Raw genomic sequence first — 26,060 nt, 5'->3', positions numbered from 1 at the left:
TATCTATCCCTTATCTGTTATGGGACTGAACAAATAACCTCTGAGTTTGTTTTCTCCTGTGTAAAGTGGAGAATAATAATGCTTCCAATATTTACCACAAAAGGTAGCTATGAGGAAGGCACTTCATCAACTATAACATTACATAAATATAAGCTATCATCATTATTATTATTGGGGGAGAGCCCTATTCAACATTAGGTATGAGGATCAACACCTCCATTCACTTTCATTTTCTACCAACTTTTCTTCTTTATTTCAGACAAGTCATTGTGTGACACCTACTGCATACCTAAATGGCCTGTACCCCTACTGCAGCTGGGGGAGCCTCTTATGGCTTTCTACAAGACTATAAATAGAGCACGAACACTAGTATATGTTGCAACTTACATTGAATTATATTACTTTCCCCCTTTTAAAAGCCGAGAGGGGCAGCTGAGTCATATAGACTCATCTTCCTGGCCTCATATGCTTCCTAATTGTGTGACTCTGGGCAAGTCACTTAAGGCCCCTGCCCAGCCATTACCACTTGACTGCCTTGGAACCAATACTTAATATTGATCTTAAGACAAAAGGTAAAGGTTAAAAAAAATTAACAAGTAAGGTTTCCATTTGGTATTTTGTCATTAAGAAGAAAATGTATCTTCAGAAATTGAGGAATGGGGTAGCTCAGTGAATTGAGAGTCAGGTCTAAAGATGGGAGGTCCTGGGTTCAAATGTGGCCCCAGATACTTCCTAGCTCTGTGATCTTGGACTAGTCATTTAATCCCCGTTGTCTCTTACCACTCTTCTGTCTTGGAATCAATACACAGTATTGATTCTAAAATGGAATGTAAGGGTTTAAAAAATTGAGGAAATAGGGTAAAAACAATTACAAATACATGCAAGACTTACAACTGCACAGAAGCTACTTTATTTCAGCATACCTGGCAAATCGTCTTCATCTTCACTGAAAACGTTAGGGTTGAAGACAGGTAAATTAATATAATCCATGGAAATCTTGCGTACTTCTGGAAGATAAATGGTCATCTGTCTAGGCTGAAGATGCAGCAGGCTGGTTTTATAGATTACTAAAGGGAAGAAAGAATACAGTGATTAAGAAAGACATTTCATAAAAGCAGATTGTAAGCATCAGGCAATTCATAGGAATAAGAGGAGAAATAAAATTTCAAGCCAGCCTATGCCACGGATTTGTAAGTTAGAAATTTCTAATCTTGGCTCTAGTATTAGACTATGATGGGACCTAACCTTACCACTAAATATAGACCTCTGAATTCAAAATACAAATTCTGGTTCAAGTCATCATTTAGTTAGTAGTCTTACAATGAAATCACAAGTTTGGCATGCTTAAAAAATATATTTGTAAGATACACAATTTAAGAAAACTACTTAAAACTTTAATAGTATAGAATCAACTGGAAATTTGAAAATGATGTAAGAGAATAAAATAACTAATCAGCAGTATAATTATGCATTTTAATGTTTAACAAAGACTGGAAACCATGAGAATTACAGTATAGAGAGGAACTACTTGTATTATAGGTGCTTTTTACATTATGAGATACTATTTGATCTTGGAGCTTTGAACACTGTGTTAAACAATTCTGATAGGTAGACTGTTTAAATTAGAAGATACTAGAAATTCTTTGTGACATGCTTTATTAACAATAATATTGTGAAGCCACAATAATGGTTCTCAGTGACACATCCCAATAATGAATGAGTTCTAACAGCCACAGGAAGGACTAGAGGAGTGACACAAAGGTGGTAGCAAGATTTTTCTGAAGATCTATTGACTTTCTTTGTAAAGATAATTTCTACCTAGATGACACTAGGACTGATTATTTATACTTCTTGAATTGTAAGAATTCATGTTCCATGAACTGTCAATTTGAAACAAATTCTATGCAGATTCTAAGATTAAAGTAAATAAGGCATTTCAGAAAAATATGCAAGATCAGTCTGTATTTTTGAGATCCAGACCTGTCAGGACAGATTTTAATGTCATCATGAGAGAATCTCTCTCAGGTTTGCCAATTTGAAAGGGACGAGGAGGAACCTAGCATTTTTTCTTTTACACCTGACTATTCAAATCCTTTTGACCACTTATATCCTGGAGAATTTATCTTATTTTATCTATTTACATTAGACTTTTTGTCCTTCCCTTCCTTCCTTCCTTCCTTCCTTCCTTCCTTCCTTCCTTCCTTCCTTCCTTCCTTCCTTCCTTCCTTCCTTCCTTCCTTCCTTCCTTCTATATTTGTGTGTGTACACATATATGAATATATATGATTTCAGAAATTTGCTATAAATACTTTCCCTTTCTCTTCTAATTTTAATACACTGATTCAGTTTGTGCAAAACTTTTCAATGTTACATAATCAAAAGTTTTCATTTTATCTCCTATGTGCTTTGCTAACCACCTTGTTTGCTTAAGAAATTTCCCTTTAACTCAGTGTGGAAGATATGCCTAATGCCTGATCCTCTCATTTATAACATGACCTTTTTATAATTAGGTCATGCATCCATTTGAAGCTTTTTATAATATATGTTGTGAGATGTTGCTCTGGGTCTAAGTTTTCTGAGACAGTTTTTTAGTTTCCCAAGTAATTTTTGTCAAATAGCAAGTCCTTATTCCAGTAGTTGGTTTTCTTAGGTTTATTAAATAAAATTTTTTAATTAAATAAAAATTTTGAATGAGTATCAACTTTTCAGCTGCACTATTATTGAGATCTAAAATTTCTAGGTACCCTTTCTTCCCACTTAAAAAAAATTGTTTCTCATGAGATTCTTTTCCTTTTGGCACTTCCAGATGAATTCTGTTACAATTTTCTCTTGTTCTATAAAGAAATCACTAAGTAGATGATGGGAATGGCATTGACTCTGTAAATTAATTTAGGTAGTAATGCCATTTTTATTACATGAGTATGGTACAACCATGGACAATTACTTTTTATCCAATTACTTAAATATTTATTTCTGTAAAGAGTGTTTTATAGTTGTATTCATATAATTGCAGTATATGTCTTGGTAAGTAAATTACCAAATATTTCATTCATTTTCTAGTTACTCTGAATAAAATGTCTCTTTCTATTTTTTGTTTTTACAATTTGTTGATAATATAGGGAAGGCTGATGAGTTTTTTAGGATTACTTTATGTCCTCCAAATTTACTAAAATTATTTTTGATCATTTTTAATTGAATGTCTAGAGTTCTCTAAGTAAATCACATCATCTACAAAAAAGTGTAATTTTATTTCTTCTCCTTTTGTTCTTATTCTTTCCACTTCTTTTTCTTGCCTTATTGCTATAGCTAGCATTTATAGAATCATTTCAAATTATAGGTAGACCAATAGCTACTCTTATTTTATTTCAATCTAATTGCAAAGGTCTAGAACAGTTTTCCTACACTGATGTTATTCTATTTATAAAGAAACTATATTATCTCAAAAGAATAAGCATTTATGTAATGCCTACTCTGTTCCAAAAACTCTACTAAGCACTATATAAATAAAACCTCATTTTAACCTCACCAATAACCCTCTGAGGTAGCTGCTACTATTACTACCATTTTACAGTTGAGGAAACAGTTAGGTGACTTGCCCAGGTTTACAGAGACAATAAGTGTCTGAGGCTAGATTTGAACTCAGTTCTTCTTGAGCCCAGTTCTAGTTTTCTATCTATTGTGCCACCTGCTCAAGACTGAAGACAAAATAAACCTGCAGAGTAACAGTAGCACAGTAGTCCATTCTCTCTTTCAAATCCAGTTGTGTAGATTAACAAACAGAGAACGATGAATAAATTATTACCTGCACCAAGGTTAGTTGGCAGGAAAGTAGCCAAACCTACAATCTTAAATTTGGTTCCCCAGATATTCGATGTAACCTGAGCAAGATAGTTGTGCTGTGAAAAAAAAGAAAAGAAAAACCACAAACTGATTTATAATTTTGCTATTTGCCAGGAATGCTGAATTAGTATTACAGTCAATTTTAAGAGCATATTATTTCTCAGAACAGATACCAACTCTCTAATATGTTTTCTTATAAGTCTCTCCTTTTTTAGGTCTCTAGTGTGTTAAGTAACACAGGAGAATCTCCTCTACATCTGGAGTAAAGAAAAAAATATCTTATTTGGGAACTTGTCTTTAATTTTATTGTATTGCCTTTTTTACTTTTCTCGTAGCTAGCCAACATAACTATCTGAAAAAAACAAAACAAAACAAAAAACAGCCAAAAGATGGATTATGACTCTGGAGCTGATTGCCCTACAGAAAACTGTTTAGAGTTTCTATTATATAATAAATCTTTATATAGGTGTCTACATTGCTATAAAATACCTTAATATATAACACCATATTGTTAATATTCTTACTTCACACTTTGTAACTGCAGGTCAATATCTGTTAGATTTGTGTCATATCTTCTACTTAAGGAATATGTAATATCACTACTTTCCTTGTGCACCAAACTTTCATTTGCAATCTGGAAATTGAAGGACTAGAGAAAAGGGAGCATCTCACTCTCTGAGAATATTTTATCTTTGATTACTTTTGAGGCTTACTGATAACTGTAATGCCACAAATTACTTCTCTCTGCCCCACCAGCAGTCATCAAGTTAAAAAGCAAACTAAAAGAATCATGGCAAGCTTATCAAAATCAAACAGGTGTTGTGGATACAAAAAAGACAATGTGAACTTGGAAGGCATATACTACCTGAGTGATATCTTCTAATGGAAACTCTCTCCGAGTTAGGCTTGGTGAGCCAATTGAAGGTTTCCTAATTGGTAACCTTGGGGACCTGGATATCTCTTGAGCAGCTCGGGATAACTTTGGAGATTTGCGGGCTTCAATGTTGATTCTGCCAGAAATCAGGATTAAATATGATTAAGCACTCACAGGTAGAAATAGTAAAACTACACATATCATTTATCAAATAATTATCTCAAATCTTCAAATTGTGTCTTTGAATACCCAATTCCTATTCCTTGTTTAACTCATTTATGGAGAGTTCTAATAGCTAAGCTTAAATTTAAAGCTCTTAATTTAACAAAATGTATCAGTGGCACAGTATCTTACTTTCTTTGCTTTGTGAGGAGGAAAAGAAAAATGACTGAATTTTGTACAAATAGATAATATCTATAATTATTTCCAAGATGTATTGCTACCAGGTGGAAAAGTGGATATAGCATTGGTCCTGGAAAGATCTGAATTCAAATCTGGCCTCAGATACCTACTAGTTGTGTGACCCTGGACATGCCACTTAACCTTTGTTTGCCTCAGTTTCCTCATCTGTAAAATGGGGATAATAATAACACCTATTCCCCATGGTAGTTGTGAAGATCAAATGAGATAGCAATTGTAAAACACAGTATCCGGCACATATTAAGTGATATAGAAATTTTAGCTGCTATCATCATCATCATCATCATCATCATCATCATCATCATCATCATCATCATCATCCCATCAGTTTACACAGGAATATATCAGCCTGGGCACATAATAGTTGCTGATGAATATTAGAGAAGAACAATAGTTTTCACTTATAGTCATATAGCTATTTCAGAATTTATATATACATATATAAAAACAAATATGCATGTATATTGCAAGTTTTTATTTTTTACACAATACATATATGCACATTTTAATTTCTTCTTCATTGGTGGTGAATTTACCCTTTTAATTTTTTTCACTTTTTATTGAATTAATTTAGAATATTTTCCCATGGTTACATAATTCGTGTTCTTTCCCTCTGCTCCTCTCCTCTCTCCTCCTCCCAGAACCAATGAATAGTTCTTCCACTGGGTTTTATATGTATCATTGTTTAACCTTATTTTTGATACTATAAATTTGGTTTTCTTTTTTCTTTGTCTAAAAATCAAATTAACCAATGGTTTAACAATCTTATTGTTTTTTTTTAATAAAATCAGCTTTTTGTCTTATTAATTTCAATGGTTTTTTAAACTTTCAATTTTTTAAATCTTTGATTTTCAGGATTTTCAATATGGTGTTTATAGTTGGTTTTAAAATTTGTTCTCCATATAGTTTTTACATGCACATCTAGTTCATTGATCTATTCTTTCTCTAGTTTGATGATATATACATTTAAGACATTAATTTTCCTCTAGTATTACTTTGGCTGAATACCATAAATTCTGGGATGTTGTCTTAATGTTGTTATTCTTTTTAATGAAGCCATTAATTATTTCTATGATTTGTTCTTTGACCATATTCTTTAGTATTAGATTACTTAGATTCCAATTAATTTTAATCTATATTTCTGAGCCTCTTTATTGAATGTAATTTTTATATTGTATTAAGGATAAATTTACCATTGCTACTTTTCTGCATTTAGTTGTGAAGCTATATGCTCTAATACATGGTCAATATTTATATATATGCCATATATCATTGAGAAAAAGGTATATTTCTTTCTATTTCCATTCAATTTTCTCTAGAGATCTATCATAGCTAACTTTCTAAAATCCTATTCATCTCCTTAACTTCTTTTTTGTTTATTTTTTGTCTAGATTTATCTAGTTCTCAAGAGGGGAAAGTTGAGGTTCCCCACTAGTAGAGTTTTGTTATTTCCTCCTGTAACTTATTTAACTTCTCCTTTAAGAATCTGGATGCTATGCCATTTGGTGAAAATATATTTAGGATTAATATTATGTTCTTATCTATAGTAGCTTTTATTAAGATATAATCTCCTTCCTTATCTCTTTTAATTATATCTATTTTTACTTTTGTTTTGTCTGAGATCATGATTGCTACTACTGCTTTTTAAAATTTCAGCGGAAGCATAATAGATTCTGTTCCAGCCCCTTGCCCTTTAATCTTTATGTGTTTCTCTTCTTCAGATGTGTTTTCTGTAAACAACATATTGTAGGATTTTGGTTTTTAATCCGCTCTGCTACCCACTTATGTTTTATGAGTGAGTTCATCCCATTGACATTCACAGTTATGATTACTGTGTATTTCCCTCCATCTAATTTTTCTGCTATTTATCCCCTCTCCTTTCCGTCTTTCCCTGCTCACAAATGTTTTGCTTCTGACCACTGCCTCCCTCAACTGGCTTTTACTTCTATCACTACCCCCTCCTCTATTTCCCTCTCTCTTCCTACTTCACTGTAAGAAAGAGTTCTATACCCAACTGAGTGTCCATACTCTTTGAGCTAATTCCAATGAAAATAAAGTTCAAATATTGCCTGCCATTGCCACCCCAATTTTCCCTTCCACTGTATTAACTCTTTCATGCTTCCTTATGTGAATTCATTTTGAGGCATTTTTAAAAATTATTTGGAAGTGAATTTGGGTGAGTTCAGAGTGTTCCTTCCTTATTATGCCCTCTGGGCTTTCAGAAGTACAAAGTCTTGTCAGAGCATTTTAGAATAGCAAGGGATTTTTATGAACACCTACTTCAAACCCTCTCTGAACAAATGAGAAAACTAAGAGCCAGTGAAAGTAAAAAACTTGCTATTCACAGTCCTACAGCTAGTTAATAGCAGAGTTCGAACTAAAACCTAGGTCTCTTGACTCCCACTCTGCTGGTCTTTCCACTAATTGTATTCATTACTACAAAGCTTTGCCAGTCTTAAAGACAACTCCTTAGGGAGCCAGCAGACACCAAAAGTTTTTCTTTTTAACATATTTCTTTCAATTAGAGGGTTATAAGCATTTCATCCAAAAATTCTCCAAACCACTAGACAAATTATGCCCTATCTTTGTTTCCAGTTTGAGATAGAAAAAAATGAGTCAGAAGAGCATTTCTATACTGAAATTATCACGAAGAACCCATAGAGAAGAATTTCAAGGGCTAGATAGGTTTTCCTGAGTGTCTTTTCTATTCAAGAAGGGGGAGGGGAAGTCAAAGCTCTAATTTTTCTAGGTAGAATCTTTCTGATGAAAGATCTTATAATATTTTTTCCCACCCCAGGCTTTGCCCAACTCTTTGCTGTAAATGTTGAGACAAATACAAATAACAATGTTTGAATATATATGAATGTACAGACATAAACATTTCTACAAGGACATAAAATCTTACAAAAAGCTGAGATTACCTGGGGAGTTTAGGTGATTTGCTAGCCCTAGAGATTTTGGGAGATTTCTTGGCAGCCCAATCATCACTCAGCTCAATATCACTGGAGTCTGAACAGTTACAGCTGTCAATCATGGTAGAAATCAAACTGTTTCCATAGATTTCATCTGGGAAGATAGAACACCCCGCCAAACTTAAGTAATATTATGGTAATGTTATGATCCCACACCATTCAATAACCATTTATTAAAAGCCAGTGGATGATCCTCTTTCATAAGCTACATCTTTCCACTTACTAAGGTGTATAGAGAGAAAAGCATATTCTTTGGGGATTGAGGATGATGATTTCCATTTAATACCTCATAGAACGCACACAATATTATGGCAGTTTTTATTTTGTTAATTATTGGAAACAAAATGGATAAACTGTCTATTGTGTCTCAAGAGTCTAGCAGATATCCAGCTGAATTCACATCAAGTGGTCAGATATTTCCCTGGAATTTAGGCTAATTCTAGGACCAATGGAACCTTCAGGGCTTATCCCAGAGCTCTTTTGTTAAATATTGTGAAGGTTTATAAGTAGGTCCCAAGCATGTTAGAGATGCTAAGAAAAAAAGATAAAATTCAGGAATTCTCAAAGAGGTGAGGATGAACATATTCATAACATAGTTAATTATGAAAAATACAATGAAACTACTTGCTGAGAATGAAGCCAGGATGGCAGTAGGACCAACCTTTATGATTCGAAACTGTTCTAATTATAAGGAGATATTTATTTGGAATGCTTGAATATACCTGTGTGGCAGAAGGTTCAGTTCCTTTAAGGTTACTGTATCTAGGACAATTCCAAATCATCTTGGCATATCTTTGGTCCAAGTAAAACACTAATGAGGCAATGCTGGTGGGCAAGATGATTTTCAATGGAAGGAGCCCAAAGCAAAATTACATAGTTTTTAGGTTGTCTTTTGAACCTTTTTCTACATCCTATGTCACATCTCTAATTTGGTCTAAAGATATCCACTTCATTTTTTGCAGCTCTCTCAGGTTTGTCACCCCCATAGTTTGTCACCCAGCAACAAGATTGCCATTATCTCAGATCAGCTTTTAATGGAAAACAAAACAAAAATAGTATTAAAGTAATTCATACTAAGATGCAAATTATTGATAGGGTTATTGGAACATCTGAATTTTAAGCCTCTCTCCTTAGCTCAAAAGAATTGATAAAAGGTAGAGGGAAGGTAGTATCTGAGATCAAGGACCTTTGAAGTAACCCCTGTTTAGCCCAGCTTTACTTCTCCCTAAAAGTCAAAACAAGTGTCAACAATTTGTTATCCCACTTTTGAAAATTATTTTACTGCTCACATCTAATTCATCATTGAATAAGAACCCATGAGGTATGAAACTAACTAGTTTAAGTTTTGAATAGTTTTAGCAGACAAGATGCAAAAACATAATTTATGATTTTTTTTGGAGTCTTACATACACACTCCAACTTCCATGGGAGAAGGAACAAGAAGAAAAGGGAAGTGACTGAAGAAGAGAAAGGAACTGTGAAAGCCTTTAGGAAGACTTCAGAATTTAAAGTCAGAGATGGAATATGAGGAGGGGAAATCTGGAAGTATTTGTGCAGAAACTGAAGAAAAATGAAATGAAGGACTCCAACTGAATGAAAAGGTTAGAAGAAAATAGAGAAGGATGAGAAATGAAGAAGATTAGGGAAGGGAAAAGGAGAAATACTATAGTAGAAGCACATGAAAAGGAAGAGAAGGAACAAAGTGATAAAGAGAAGGTCTTCAGCTAAAGGAGAAGGATAAAGACTCAGGGCAAGAGAAGATGTGTTATGAGAAATTTTTATTTCCTTTTATTAATTTTTATTGTGGGAGAAGGAGGTGAAGGGCTATTTCTCCTAGTTAAGAGATTAATGAGCTGGCTGAACTTCATCTTATGGGATGTGAAAATTTACTTAAGGCCCCAAACATTTTTCAGAAAAGAAGTCAAAATTTTCTGAAAGCATATCCAAAGAAATTCTTGGGAAAGGAACATGCTTTGGGATTATTTTTTTGTCTTTATACAACAAAAGCTTCATTTTCATAAATACTTTTATTTTTAATATGGTTCTGAACAAAGTAATCTCCTATGGCTCTATACTAGAATAGCATTTTCTGTAAATAAAAAGTGTCTCACCTGTTTTGCCATCTGTTTTTGGATCCATGATGACAAATTCTGGTCGAAGCTTGCTAATACGACGTCCTTTCAGTATGGGTACTAATCCACCAAGATATTCTAAGTAGAGAGTATAACAAGGGCCCCCCACTTCGGGATCATCTTCTGTACGTTTCATCGTGCAGTGGAGTCTTTCATTACCGGCAGTTGGGTAGCTGACAAAGTCTCTCATGTTGTTGGGGTCTGGGATAGGGGGCTAAGAGTAAACATAAATAAGAACAGGTATTATTTAAAGAGATAACAGAAATAAAATTAAAATCAAAACAGTTTCTTTTTAAATGGATATTCCTTTTTTCATTGTTGACAAACAATATTGACTGTCATTCCTTCATTTTTGACAAAAAAAATACTGATGCTAAGGCTTATGTACTGACTAGGAGATAAGCATCAAGTGTGCTGAGTTGGAAAAGATAAAAACTAGATTTGAAAGTCTTTATAGAGTATTATTCTGCAACATGACTTAACACATTCAGTATTCACTTTAATTTCTTTGAGAAAAATGGATGGTATATAACAAGTATATGGCAGCTAAGTTATAAATATTAACTTGGACAAATGACCTAAAAGAAACAACATGATAAAGGAAGAAAGGGCACTAGACTTTTAATCAGGAGTTTAAATCCTTTCTTTTTTCCTCACACTCATAAAAAACCCAATTAAAAAATAAAAATAAAAAAAAAGGAAAAATAAAATTCTTGTAACAAATCATGCATAGTTAAACAAAACAAATTTCCACATTGGCTATGTCTGTCTGTCTTTATTTTAAGTGTATTTCCCTCTGAAAGGGGATGAGGAGAGTGTTTCATCATAGTTCTTCTGGAATTGGGGTTTGTCCTTGCAATTTTAAGAGTTTTAGTTCTTATACTTTCTAGTTCAGTCCTTTCATGTTAGGTCCTTACTTAGGTTTTCAGTTTCCTCCTCTATAAGGATACCAATTATACTTTCTACTTCACCATTCAATCTTCAATAACCCTGAATGGAAGGTGCTCTTATTATCTTCATTTTAAAGATGAGGAATTTAAGGCACAGAGAGTTAAATAACTTTCTCAGGAGCACAGACAGTAAGTGCATGTATGAAGCGATATTTGAACACAGATTTTCTTAATTCCAAGGCCAGCAATTTATTCACTGTGCCACATAGCTGCTTCATGAGAAATAAAAATTACTACTCCTGTTAAATGTAGTAAGCAGATAAATACAATAAGATTTTGTTATTACAACTCTGCTCCCTGTTTACTACTTTAATTTGCTCTTTAGCCAGCATGAACAGGTGATTTGCTTTCTTCATTCATTCAGCTGTTCCTGCCTATTATTATTAGTCCTCCTATTTGGGGGTCAGCAAAGTATATATATGTCAAGAGAAGTGAAGCGTTAAGTTTTTCTTACCTTAATTGTTGGAATGAAGGCAGTGGTGAGGTATGAGCACAGCCTTGGTGGCAGGGTTAACTTGCTGATGTCCTTGTCATCCCTAATGGAGCTGGCAATAGCCTGCTGGCATAAGAGTTGAAGACTAGAGACCCGGTGTTCTACACGAACCACATACAGGGCAGGTCCAGATGCCATAAGCAGGCGTGAATCGCGGTGGCCCCAACAAATGGAGATTATGGGACGCTGTAGAAAGATGATATTGTAAAAGTTCACTATTTTCATTAAGTGGTGAAGTCAACTTCCTAGACCTTTTTGAAAAAACAAACAAACAAACAAACAAACCCCAAACTATTTAAGCAAAAATGATTCCAAACCTTGTTACAGCACAGTATACTTAGAATTTTTAATTTGGTTCCCAAGAATATCTACTCTTTGACAATAACACCCAGGAGAAAGCATGCTCTTTGAGAGAATGAATGATGAGATTTTTAAACTACTGTGACTAGAGTATAGCAGTTACATATATGTGTGTGTATGTATATTCATATATAAATTATATAGTCCTAACAGCAAAAGCAGAGTCACCATAGCATGCCAGTACTCGTTTCAATTGCTTAGGGAGAGCAAGGCAAGTTGAGGTAGTGAGAAATAATACAATTTTCTTTCTGTTTTCTGTAATCGATTTTTATAGTTGGAAAAGGTCAAGGGGAAAGAAAGCTTGGAGAAGGGAAGGAAGAAGAGTTAGAAGCAATTCCTAATGCTTTACTCCCCTAGTGTTTATTTCCTTTTTCTTAATGCTACTAAAAATGTGGCCATAGATAGAGTATAGACAAGGGAAGATTCATAGGGGCAGGAAAAGGGAAATCATTGATTCCTATATAAATCAAGACAGCTTTTCCTGAGAAAATTCAAAACTTGAAGTTGATATTGATAAGATTATTCCAGAGAGAAGTATAATGGGAATATAGGATAATTTATTAATTCTCAATTACTTTTCTGAGCATATGGAGTTCTAACTTCATTAAAGCCTTGAGGGGTTTCAAAGGTCAGAAACTAGGCACTATGTAGTTTATCTTTTTAAATAATTTTTTATTGATGTCTTGATTTTTAAAATCACTATAATTTTCTCTATTATATTTCCCTATTCCTCTTCTTATCCATCCCACAAAAGAGAATTTTTAAAGATAAAAAGAGAAAAATCAGCATATTTGAAAAATATATCAAAAAAGCCTTAAACGTCTATAATGAACAACTTTTATGCAAAAGGATAGGTTAAAGTTACAAGTAGGTACAATGTATTTGGGTAATTTCAAATTGCATTCCAAAATGGTTTTACTGACTCATAAAGCAAGAATACACTAGTGTGACTATTTTAACTAACCTCTCCATTGTTGATCATTGTCATTTGTCATTTTTCTAGTTTGAAGAAGGTAAAGTAAAATCTCAGGATTGTTTGTATTTTTATTTCTTTTATTACTTGTGGCATGGAACATTCTTTTATATGATTATTAATAGTTTGCAACTCTTCTTATGAGAACTGTTTATTCATATCCTTTGACTTCTAATCAATTCAGGTTTTGGTTTTACATACGGCTATATTAACATATGCTGGATATCAAATACCAGAGGAATTTGATACCAAAACTTTTAAAACTGTAACTATTTAACCAATTCCTTTTTTATCCTAGGCATATTAATTTTGTTTGTATAAAAGCTTTTCACTTACATATAATAAAAAGTTATCTACTTTATCTCCTATAATTGGCTCTGTCCCTTTGTTTGGTTAAGTATATATCTTCTACCTGTAAAGATTAAAATTAATATGATCCTCCAAGTATTATTTTAATACTATTTCTTAAAATCAATTTAGAGTAAAGGGAAAGTAATGCCAGAGAAAGAAAAGCTGCTTCCTTCCTCTATACCAGTCCAAGCCCAAGAGAGATTCTGGGGGAGAGACCAGTGTGGAGGAAATAGAAACTGAATACCAAATTAACCAATGACACATGTACAGAAAAAGGAAAAGGGGATTGTGGGAAATGTAGTTTGGAGTATACATTCTAAATAATACATTCCCCATGTTATCCTTTGAGAGACCAGTCTCCCCAATGGATCATGAAAACATAACTAACTTGTAACTTGAACTAGAGGTATATACAAATATTACAGTTTGTAAAGGGAAATTACAATAAGTTGGGGATAAGAAATAAATACAAGAGAAAAAGAACAAAACCAAAAATAAAAAGCCAATTAAGGGCCAGTCCCCTTTGGCATAAGAGTGTACATTAAAAACAAAAGCATTTCAACCCCCTCAAAGTTCAAATTTGCCATATTTCAAAGTTCACTCTGAATCTTCTGGTGTATTCTCTACAGGCATCTTGATGACGCCTTCTAGATTCTGGGAGGTAGTTTCTTGTTCTAAATTAGGCTCAAATTCAAGTCAAAGTTCACAACAATAACATAGTCCCTTGCCTGAAGAAAATAATAATGCTCCCCCCACCAAGGATACAGGGATACACATAGGAATTATACAGGAATATATGGCCGAGTCATAAGGAATATGAATCAAGTATCAAAAACATCAAAGAAGTCAAAGAAATTAAAAAAAAAAACCTCTGAGAGAAATATAAAATATAAAAAGAAAACTTGAGAGAAAAAAATTCTGGGAAGAAGGAAAAAAGAAAAAAAATTCCACAAATCACCACAGGTTCTTGTAGCAATCCATGTTCCATAAGTGGGCAACAACACTCACTCAGTAACTCAATTTAGCATCCCAGATTACAGTAAGTTGTCACATCATGAGAAAAAAATAGAAAAAAGAGACTAGATATCAAGAAAATTGGGAATTAGAATTCCCTGGTTCAATCCTTTTCTTCGCTTTTTCAGGATAATGGAGCCAGAACAATCAATGTTATATGCTCTTGATATGGAGTGTGGTATGAGGAAGTCCTGTATTTAACACATGTTAAACAGCTGCAATCTTGAGTCTCACACATGATCAAGTCATTGTGCTTTTTGTGCTGTAGGATTGGCTTGGTTTCTTTTGCCTTTTTGTGCTCGTTTGGCACTTTGCAGGTCAAATTCTATGCTCCTTTGTGGTCCATTTGTCCTTGGATTAAACATAGTCATTGAGCAAAAATCTAATGATATTTAAATAACTAGTGGCAGGTTGCCATAGTCCAAAGCCTTTTGGGTATGCTCTTATATGTTAGGTAAACAGACATCTTAGATTATGCTATTGCAAAAAGTAAAACAGTTAAAATCTTTTTAATACTAGTGACGTGTGCTTCAAAGGCAAAATATGAGAAAAGAAAAAAAAATCAAATACTGTATGACACATGTAGAAAGAAAACAAAATGTTAAAATTGTATATATTTCACATACCCATAGCTGTGAGAGATGTATACAATCTGATTCTCTTCTAATTCTTAATAATATGATCTTTAACATTAAAGTCACATATCTACTTAGAATGTAGTATGGAATACTGTATTTTAAAAAACATTTATTGATTTATTCTGTTACATGTAAAAGCAATTCTTGACAATTGTTTTCTGACATTTTAGGATGTGGATTTCCCCCTACCTCCCTTACCTTACCCCCCCCCCCCCTTTCTAGGCAGTAAATAGTTTGATATATTTTATAGCAGTACTTCATGCAATGACTATTTCCATATTGTTCATGTCACAGTAGGAGACATATGGCACATACAATGAAGGAAATAAAGTGGAAGATGAAATGCTTTGATCTGACTCAGATTCCAACAGTTCCTTCTTAGGCTGTGGATAGCATTTTCATCACGAGTCCCTTGTTGTTATCCTGTAGACTTGCTTTACTGATAATGGTTTAGTCCTTCACAAATAGTACTTCTGGAACTGGGGGAGGGGGGATATATCAGCCCATCTTATTTAATTTCCTTCCTTCTTTCATAGATATCTTAATTATTTCAATCATCACATTCCCAGGTATGAATGCATTCAATTCAACATTAACAAAACTCTTAAGTTTTCAATTTGCCTTTTTATGCTTCTCTTGAGTGCTGAATTTGCTAATTAAATTTTCTTTTTAGCACTGGCTTTTTTGTCAAGAGGTCAAGAAACCCTGAAGTTCCTCTATTTCATTAAAGATCAATTTTTCCCCCTGGAGGATTATGCTCAATTTTGCTGGGTAGTTAATTGTTGGTTGTAGCCCTTTGCCTTTCTGAATATCATATTCCATGCCTTCTGGTCCTGTAACGTAGGAATTTCTAGGTCCTCTGTAATTCTTACTGTGGCTCCAAGATATATGAATTGTTTCCTTCTAGATGCTTGTAGTACATTTTCCTTGGCCATGGAATTCTGGAATTATTGTATTTTATTTTGGGGTGTTAGGAGGTGATTGGTGAATTATCTCAATGTCTATTTTCCCCTCTTCTTCAAAGATATCAAAGCAATTTTCCCTGATGATTTTTTGAAAAATGGTGTCCAAGTTCTTTTTTAATTTTGGGTTTCAGGTATTCTAGTGATTCTTAGACTATCTCTGCTAGATCTAATTTCTAGGTCAGTCTGTTTTTCCAGTAAAGCATTATTAAGATAGTTTTTTATTAATTTCTACTTTTTATATTTAAGAGGAAAAGGAGTAATTTTTTTTAGTAAGAGAGCAATTTTAGAAAAAATGGTGAAACTTTGGGAATAATTATTCTAGAAACAATAACAATTCTAGAAATAATAACAACAGAAATAATTTCCAAAGTAACAATTTTGGAAATTATGGGAATAAAAGAAACAGTAACCAAACTGAGGCAAATGACTTGTTACAATATATCCTCAATGGGGCATGTCTTCATAATAGCCAAAATGTAAATCCTCCTCAAGGAGAAATATCAGAGAGGTGCACATGGTCCATTATGAAGGTTTGCCAGGGGAAGAAAGGACTCTTGAATCAAATAGTAAAATATTTGATTTTCCAGACCCAAATATAATTTCAACAGTTATCCCAGTACATTCTTCCCTATATAGCTTATGAAGCACATTGTAACATGATTCTTTGCTCCAAATGATGTCAAAAATGTTAACGTTATTAATGTTTGTATTTAACACCAATTTCCAGAGTTTTATTTTATGGTCTAGGAACTATAGGTAAAATGTAAAGACTCTTACAGGTTTTACAGTTTATGTAAAAACCTTTCAGTGAACAGAAGCAACTCAAGACTGCCTAGGAAGGTCCATTCCAGACATCTGCCATCAAAAATGATTAGCGGCTTATATTGAGGACAAGACTACAGATACAACTGGGCACTGTTTTTAAGGGCATTGAAATTCAAGAAGAAGACTACAAATGGATAATATTTATAAGAACATTGGATTACTACAAGGACTACTACAAATGGACATTATTTTAAGGATATTGAACTTTGTGGGTAAATAAAGTTTCTCATACATAATGGTTTAAAATGGAATGTAATGAGTAAGTGTATCATTTATGTTATGTTATTTTATTATGTTATTTGTTATATATTTTGTTATAGGATTGATTAGTTTTATGTATAAATAATTATAAAAATACTTTTATAGGATTATAAAAAAGTTATAAATATACTGTTATAGGAAAAGGTTAAAGTAACTAACTGATAAGTAAATGGTAAAGTGTTATAACTGTTGATCAAGATCCTCCTTGGGGGGATATATTAAATATTTAATATATTAGATGTATAAATGTATATATTGAGATTAGAACCTCCTAGGGGGAATATATTAGATGTATAATGTTAGATGTATATATATATATATATATATATATATATCTTAGATGTATTAATTGCATATATATGGTAAATATTAGATGTAAATAATGTATAGATAAGGTTCTTGTTTATTTTTAGAGGTATATAATGTGTATAGAAGGTTCTTGTATAATTTTTGTGTGTATAGTAATTGTAGGGTGTATTTGAATTAATATCTTTAGGTTCTTATTTCTGTAAAGCATAGGAATAGGTTTTATTTATATAGAGTATGAATTTTGTGATTATGATTTCTATAATTGTAAATATTTGGAATTGTATATTGAGACTTGCATGTTGCAAGAATTGGTTTGCTTTTTTACTTTCTCTTTTTACTTCTCTCGGTTTATAATATAAAGTTATAGGATAGTTTTATTTGAAAGATCCCCTGGGGAGACTGGTCTCCCAATGATTCAGGGAGGATATGTTAAGATAGTTTTTTATTAATTTCTACTTTTTATATTTAAGTGGAAAAGGAGTAATAAGATTTTTTTTTGGTAAGAGACCCCCTGCTGTAAAGCTTGTCAGTTAGTAACAATTAGAAGGGTATAGGCAGGGGGGTGGAGTTAGTCAGTTGGAGATAACTGAAAAGGGCTTTGGAGTCTCTGGCTTTCCTAGGGAGAGGGGGGTGTTGCTAGCACTCTCTCTGATTGGAGACAAAGAAACAGAATGAGGCCTTAATAGCCTTATTGGTCATTGATAACTTGGATAGACAGGTATATAGTGAGAACAGGAGATTAGGTGAGGGCTTTGGCTTAACAGAAGATATTACCTTCTGAGGCAGATAGATGTAGGGTTTTTTAGAGAAATTTAGTTAGGATTGGGATCTGGGTTATAGTTACAAGCTATTGTAAGATTACTTTCACTTTCCTCCTTCCTATTTCCTATCCATATTTCCTAATAATAAACTAGTGTTTTGCGTTTAATAAACTGCACACTGGCTTTTGATCAAACTCCTGCTCCCTAAAATTTAGCCCTTCACAGTATTGTAGATTTTCATCTATATTCTTATTTATTTTTAATTTTTTCTTATTGTTTACTGATGTCTTATGTTTTCATTAGCTTTTATTTGCCCAATCCTAACTTAGAAAGTTATTTTCTTTCTTCAGTTTTTCTTTCCTTTTCCATTTGACCAATCCTACTTTTTAAAGTATTTTTTCTTCAGGGTTTTGTTTCTCTTTCTTCTTTCCTTTTGCATCCATTTCCACTTGGTCCATTCTGTTGTTAAAGTTTTTTTCTCCTATGTGATTTTGTGCCTCTCTTTCCTTTTGGCCAATTCTAGTTTTTAGGGAGTTGATTTCTCCAGTGAATTTTCCCCTCAGCTGTTGAGTTTTTCTGTCAATTCCTTTATTATTTGGTTTTTAAGCTTCTTTTGAATTTCTTCCAGGAATTCTTTTGGGACCTGACATCCTTTCACACTTTTGTTTGAGGGTTCAAGTGGCCTATGTCTCCTTTTTGGTATTGTCCTCTTCAGAGTTCAAATTTTGGTTTTCACTGTCATTAAAATAACTTTCTATGGTCAGTCAGTTTTCCCTCCTATTTTCCCCCTGTTTTCTTTTGCTCATTTTTCTGTCCCCTGTTCCCCGCCCCACATTATATTATCTAATTGCTGAGGTTTTTCTCTGTTCTTGGGGTAGAGGGAGCAGTGCTCCAAGATTCCAGAATATTCTTCTCTGGTACTTGTGGTAGGCCTTGCTTATCTTTGCTCCCACAGTATGTCTATCAAGGAGGTGGCCCAGTTGGCTTGCTCTGGGGAGACAAAAGCAATTTTGTCTATCTAGATTCAGCAGCCCATGGTACTAGTTATTCTGTTGTTTTATGGGTTGTGCTGCTGCCTGCTTCCTTACCTTTGCCAAGTGTGAGGATGATATTAGAATATAAGTATCGATTTATTAGTTTAGGGATAAGAAGTAAAATTTATTTTTACACAAGTGGCTTGGACTGGGCAGGTCCATTGCTCTGGGCTCTGATACCTCAGGCATTATGCTGCCACATGGGAGTGAGTAGATCCCTTGCTGCCTCAGACATGCTGTTGCTACATAGGAGTTGGTTCCTACAGTTTGCATATACTCCACTTTGCTCCCTTGATGCTTCAGGCATTCTGCTGCCATATGAAAGTGTGTAGGTTTCCTGCCCTCTCTGCCTTTTGTACCTTTGCGAAGTAGCTTGGGCTGGGATTGTTCCTGTTCCAAATCTTCATTGCCTCTGGCTTAGTCACAGCATGTTGGGTTAGTCCAAGTTCTAAAGGTTCTCACAGATGTTGTACTACCTGAGCTATTCTTTCTTTTTACCCCAGATAGATGTGTTTGTCCTGCTTTCCTCTATTTTGAGTGGTTCCTGTGTGTGTGTGTAAAGATTGGGGAAGCAGGAAGCAGAGTGTCCTTTACTCTGTCATCTTAGCTCCCAACATGTAACACTGGAAAAGGGTATTAAGGTATTAGTTCAAACCTAATTTCTACCAGATTTCCTTCAGGTTTTCCAGCAGTTTTTAAATAAAAGAGAATTCTTTCCTAAGTAATTTAAATTCTCCATTTTATTGGACATTGGAAAACTGAGTTCCAATGGTGATTTTTATCTAGTCTGTTTCAATGATCTTTTATACTTTTCCACCTAGTTATTGTCATAGATATCCAGAAACTCATCATTATGCAAAATAAAATCAATTCTGAAATTTATACTTCCTCAGCACTTCCTGAGCCTGGTTGCTATCACTTCCTCTGACTGGAGAGAGTAGAATACAGACACTGGAGATCTCTTCTCTCGTCTTCTGTTATTTAAAGTGGGTTCTCACGGAATTCATCTCATTATTTTCCATGTCTACTTCTTGCACTTCAAAATCTCCAGAAATTTATTATTTAATATAAAACAAATTCTGGAACTCTCACCTTCTCAGGTCATTTGCCATGTAGATAATGGATTTCAAGCTCCCAAACTTGGATAACCTCCCCATATCCCTTTATAGCTTCTTTTTAAATATACTTCCTCATTAAAAATGTGAGTTTCTTAAGGCCAGGGAATATCTAACTCCTTTCTTTCCAAGCATGATGCCTGAAATTAATAAACACTTAATAAATGTTTGACTAATTCTGATGTCTCTGTTTTTTAATCCATATTAGATGGTTTTGCTAAATTCTACTTCATAAAATGTTTTTAAGTCTTAAAGTGCTAGTCCCCTTTCCTCCAGATTTTCAGAATTTTTCTTGATATTCTAAGTTTCTTATTTTTCAAAATAATTTTTGTTATTTATATACTTTTGATAGTTTCATTGGCACAGCATTAATACAATAAATCAACTTTGGCAGAATTGTCATTTTTATTCTTTGAGAAAGCTGAATATTCTTCTAGCTATTTAAGTTTTCATTATTATTATTGTTTTTTTGCCCAATTTCCCTTTTAATACTCATTCATTCTGAAGCAGGAAGAAATAAATACAAGAAGAAAGAGCAATGAATGGCATGTGTTCAAGGGCTCAGGTGGGGAGAGCAGACCACTGTTCATTATTTTTTAAAGGAGCAATTTGTACTCGAGCCTACTGAAGTCTTTTGTGTGCTTTGGTAGATTGATTCCCCAGATACTTTTAAGTATTTTAAAGTTATTTGGAATGGTCTTCCCTTTTCAATTATTGCCTCTGTAATGCCATTATTAAATAGAAGTGATACTCATTTTTAAGGATTTATTTTGCTAAAATGAAAAATTGTCTCAATCAGTATCTTTATTGATTCCCTAGGATTTTCTTAAGCAAATAAATATCAGCCAAAAGGGTTAGTCCCATCTCTTTTTAAAATTTCTTTGTCTTTAGTTTCCTTTTCCTGTCTTATTGCATTTTACTGTATCAAATAATAGTGGGGAGGGTAAGCACCCCTGCTTCCCTATTTATTTATAGGGAAATGTTCTAGTATATTCTCATTGCATATATTTGTTTGCTTCTTGGATGTTAGATTTTGGGAGAATTTTTTAATAGGATTACATTGATTGTTTTTCTAATGTTTAACCATTCAATTATACCTGGTATAAATCAGCTTGGTCATGATGAAAGATTTCTTTGATGAAATCACTGTAGTCTGGCAGCATTTTACTTAAAATTTAATATATATATCAACATATTATATATAACATATATCATATTCTCCTTTTGTGCTTTATCTATAAAGAATATATTTGACTCACAAATAGGGTATTTTTTCCCATTTCTGTATACTTTTATCATTATAATTTTCTTACATACAATTATTGTTTCTTTGATATACTCTTTGCCTTCACTCACTGATTAGCATTTAATTGTTAAGCTTCTATTTAAGTCTGTCATTTGTTTGTATACCCTGAATAGATGATGTTTTTAGCATTATAGCAGATAAAGGATGTATTTACTATTTCTGTCTTTTTTACATTTGCTTCTAATATCTTGGTGCCCTACTGTATGGCTAATTTTTATAAAATTTACAATGCCGAGATTGTGTTTTCTTTAGTAGTTCTCTTTAGATGTCTTAAGCCTTTTAGCTCAGTTATACCAAAAAAAAATTTAAAGCTTACCTTTCATCTTAAAATCAATACAACATATTGTTCCAAGGCAGAGGAGTGGTAAGAGCTAGACAATGGGGGTTAAGTGGCTTTCCCGGGGTCACACTGCTAGGAAGTGTCTGAGGCCAAATCTGAACACAAAACCTCTCATCTCCAGGCCTGGCTCTCTATCCATTGGGCCACCTCTCTGTCACCTATGTCTTCTTATGAGTTCCGTTAGCTTTTATTTTTAATGAAATTACATACTGACTTTAAATAAGTTTAATATTGGTATTGGTTTGTTGTCTACAGTTCCTTTAAGCATATTGCAGTTTCCTTGTTTATACATTTTTATATTGTGAATGTTCATTTTTATTTTGATAACTTGATTTTTAACTACTGCTTTTTAGCCAAACCTGATACATGGTAAACTTTTTATTCTGGCCCTTAATTTTTATTTTGTGCATAACATCATTACCTTTAGGTATGTGTCTTATAAACAACAGTGGAGTTTTGTTTTTATATGCAACTTGTCCCTCTTTTTCATTTTTATTGATTTGATCAACTTCACATTTGAGTTATAAGAACAAGGTATATATTTTGTCATACATGTATATATATGTATATCTATATATATGCATGCATACAAACATAGAGAAAAGAAGGGAAAACATTTTGTGTATCTCCAAGTTATGATATTTTCCCCACTTTCTCTACAAACATAATACCTTTCCTCAATAGTTGTTTAGGCATAATTTACTTTAAAGCAACTTCATTACCATTATCTTTTTCTCCTCACCCCTAACATCTCTCCTCTCCAATTTATACCTCTTTCTCCAATTATGCAATTTTGATTACTTTATTCATTTTCTTGCTTTTATCTAGTTATTTAATCTTCTTCTACCCCCCCCTCCACCTCCCCCTTAGGTAAAATCCTTTTACTCCTGCTCTTTAAACTATTTTAGCTTTTAGTTTCATTTTCTGCAATTTTTCCTAAAAAGAACCTTTCATTCATTTTGTTCAGTATGTTTTATTGCTTCCTGTCTATTACAGAATTTTAGTCTTTGACTCACAGTTATTATCCTTTAATTCTCAGTATTTCTCATCGAATTAATGTTTCCAAGGTAGCTATTCTGGGTTTTCTCTTCATCTTTGTCCTCTCCATAATCATCCAACCCAATTTGTCATGTAATCTCCCCCTTCCTTGTTTAATCATACGGGTCTATGCCCTCTCACTCTTCTTGGTATCAGCTACTCTCAGGACATCTAATTCTCCTTCTCTAAAGGCAGAAAAAATAGGCTCTCTAAGCACCAGGTTCCTGAAAATTATATCCATTGTAAGGTTCCCATCTCTATAGATCATCTCTCTATGAGACTACTGATCAGAGGTATTCTCTCACCATTGAAACAAAATATCTACTTTTTGCCTTGTTCTAATCCTTTCTTTTGCCCCTCCATTCATTCTTCTAAAAGTTCTTTTCTTCCTGAAAAACTATAGGAATTATTTCCCTGTTTTCCTTTGCTGTTAGGCTTTGAATTGATTAGGATATATCATATCTTCCCCTCTCCTCTTGTATGTGTCCCTACCCTTCTATGGTTTAAACCCATAGAAAAATATTTTGCCTATAGGTGGGGTATTGTGAAGTTTACTCCATAATATTTCAGGGCTGTTTGGCAATCAGCTCTTTGATTTGCCTTTACTTTTATCCTAGTCATTTTTTGTACTTTTAGAAAAACAATCTCTTAAAAGTCTTCTATTTTATTTTTGTTATGTTTGGCGACTATATTTTCTTACCTTTCTTATACTTCTGTGGTCTGGGGCATTTTGAGAAATAAATTATTTATTTAGATTTGTTTTATCTTACAAATATTCTGAATAGTTCTTTTTATTAAAAATTCTTTTTTAAATGCTTAGGCTCAAATTAGCAGGCTAGGTTATGTTGGACTGTCTCTTGAGTTTCTTTGCTCTTGAGAGCATATAGTGGCACTTTGATACACAAGCACTTCAAGCCACGAGCAATCAAAATATATATAAGCAGTGTGAAGATTAAATTTAACTCTCCCCTGATTGTGAAAATGAAATTAATTCTCCCCTGATTATGAAGATTAAATTGTAACCCCTGCCCATTTTTAGATTTAATCACCAAAAGTGTAAACACCCTACTTAAAGTTGTGGGGAGATCTGTCCATTTTTTAAATTTAATCACCAAAAGTATAAACACCCAACTCAGTGGTGGGGGAGGTCTGTGACCCATGTGTGTAATAGTGATTTAATCTGAATTAAACTGACTGCCCCAGGGCAGCCCTAAAGAAAACTTCAGCTGTGATTGGTAGATGTAAAATTAGGGGAAGGCACAGGAAGTGACACAAAAGAAAGTGTTTTTAAAAGGGAGTTACAACTTCCCAAGTCAGTTCTACTTGGAGTGGAGGCGAAAGAAGAATATGCCAACTGGACCTGAGACCCTGTTCCTTGTGTCCTTAAATCTCTTCCTTTGGATTGATACATGGTGAGTGAAAAGGCTGACTCCTTTCCTGGATTTACTGAAGAAAAAAAAAACTAGCCTCAGGAGAGACCTACCTTTTGAGAGAGACTTCCCCAGGTCCTCGGCTTTGCTCGAGGTCCTAATTCCCTCTGTCTGGGTTGAGCCAGAGGCCAGGAGTAAATTTCTTAGTGCTTAGGCTAGCTATCTTACCCTATTCTCTCTCTGATTTCACACTTCATTCTTTCTATATTTTATAAATAAAAATCTTTGGAATAAATTAAATTCCTGGCGACAGTATATTTAAATATAATCTAGTCCAACCTTTTTATAAATAGACCCCTTTTCCCCCTTTACAGCAGTCATGATTGGGATTTTTTGCTTTAAGTCATGAGCAGATATTTGAATTGTGAGCTTCTGCCATCCTATACTAGATAGCCTGGGGAACTTTTGGTTTCACAAGTTACCTGAGGCTATCTCATTTGATTTAGTGTTTATCTGGCCATGCTAGCATCTGTATTGAACTCAACTCTTTTTGCTTTCTTCTTTATTTTTGTCTTTATTATCAGGTTTTTTTTTTTTTGGCAAATTTCTTAACTTTTAACCATAGGTCCTGATGATGAGGGAATTGAAGGAGTTAAAGCAGCAGCAGCATATGTAGGATTTGCAGGAAATTAGTGGAGAGGAACCCAAGGTGGATGAGGTAATCAGTACAAGTGAGATTGAGAAAATGTTGAGGATCTGGGGGAAAATTAAATAGTTTATTGAAAAGACACACAGAAAAAGTTGCAATGGGTCAAGTATTGGAGCTATGTAAAGACACTTGTTTCACACATTTTCAAAATGGAAGAAGAAACAAACTTCCATGGAAAGGTTTTTGTTGAAACAGTCTCTAAGTGAAATCGAGGAAAAGTGTGGCAAAACAGTCAAAAATCAATGAGTAAAATGATAGCTAGGTAAAGTAAAAAAAATAGCAATTAAGTTTAATAATAAAGTTACATATCATAAGTAAAGTGTAAGGTCAATTTTGCATTTAAATATAGCATTAAATTTGTAGAAAGTAAGGTATATTAAGCGACAGCACATGAAATGAAAACCTCCACCAGCATCTTTGCCTGATCTTGAAGGTAAATAACATTTCATAATCAAGTTTATTTCTTTACATTTTTCTTATTATCTATTAATTATTTGTTATTTATAAAGTACATTTTCATATTTAAAAGCACATGAAACAAAAAATTTTTGTGTTATTTTGGGGCCAGAATGGATTAATTGCATTTCCATTCATTTAAATGGGGAAATTTGATTTGACATACGAACAAAATGAATGACAAGCCATGGAACAAATTAAACTTGTGTGTCAAGGTGCCACTGTATTCAATTCCCTTCTTTTTGTAATTTCCAAAGGTTAAAAAATAATCTTGTTACTTGCATTACCTTTCCTTTGTATTCCTATATATTTCCTTTATATTTGTAATTCTTCATAACTTCGTTATTAAATTTGAAATTCTTTCTTCTTGTTGCTTAGCTAATTTGTTGTTTGTCAGTGAAATTCTTACATTTAACCATTTACTTATCTTGGAGTTTACAAGGCAGATATTTTATTTTTCTAGAGGAGATCTGTAGATTCTTTTAATTGGTATGGGTTTGGTGGGAAGCACTTATTATGTATCTACTATCTGCCAGGCAATTTGCCAAGAACTT

General features: G+C 33.4%; 1 protein-coding gene across 9 annotated transcripts in view; it reads right to left on the bottom strand.

Annotated features, from left to right (window-relative positions):
• Window positions 1–26,060, bottom strand: part of TULP4 (TUB like protein 4) — a 369,572-nt gene that overhangs the window by 25,738 nt on the left and 317,774 nt on the right. For all 9 annotated transcript variants that reach the window (XM_056818995.1, XM_056818998.1, XM_056819000.1 and 6 more), the window contains 6 exons: window positions 11,643–11,867; window positions 10,218–10,452; window positions 8,056–8,200; window positions 4,706–4,850; window positions 3,803–3,896; window positions 924–1,067 (listed from right to left, as the gene is read on the bottom strand). In XM_056818995.1, the coding sequence (XP_056674973.1) occupies window positions 924–1,067; window positions 3,803–3,896; window positions 4,706–4,850; window positions 8,056–8,200; window positions 10,218–10,452; window positions 11,643–11,867 (988 nt within the window). The remainder of the gene's footprint in view (window positions 1–923; window positions 1,068–3,802; window positions 3,897–4,705; window positions 4,851–8,055; window positions 8,201–10,217; window positions 10,453–11,642; window positions 11,868–26,060) is intronic.

The sequence above is a fragment of the Monodelphis domestica genome, chromosome 2 (assembly GCF_027887165.1).
Source record: "Monodelphis domestica isolate mMonDom1 chromosome 2, mMonDom1.pri, whole genome shotgun sequence".
NCBI classification, from domain to species: Eukaryota; Metazoa; Chordata; class Mammalia; order Didelphimorphia; family Didelphidae; genus Monodelphis; species Monodelphis domestica.
This window is presented reverse-complemented; position numbering and strand designations above follow the sequence as displayed.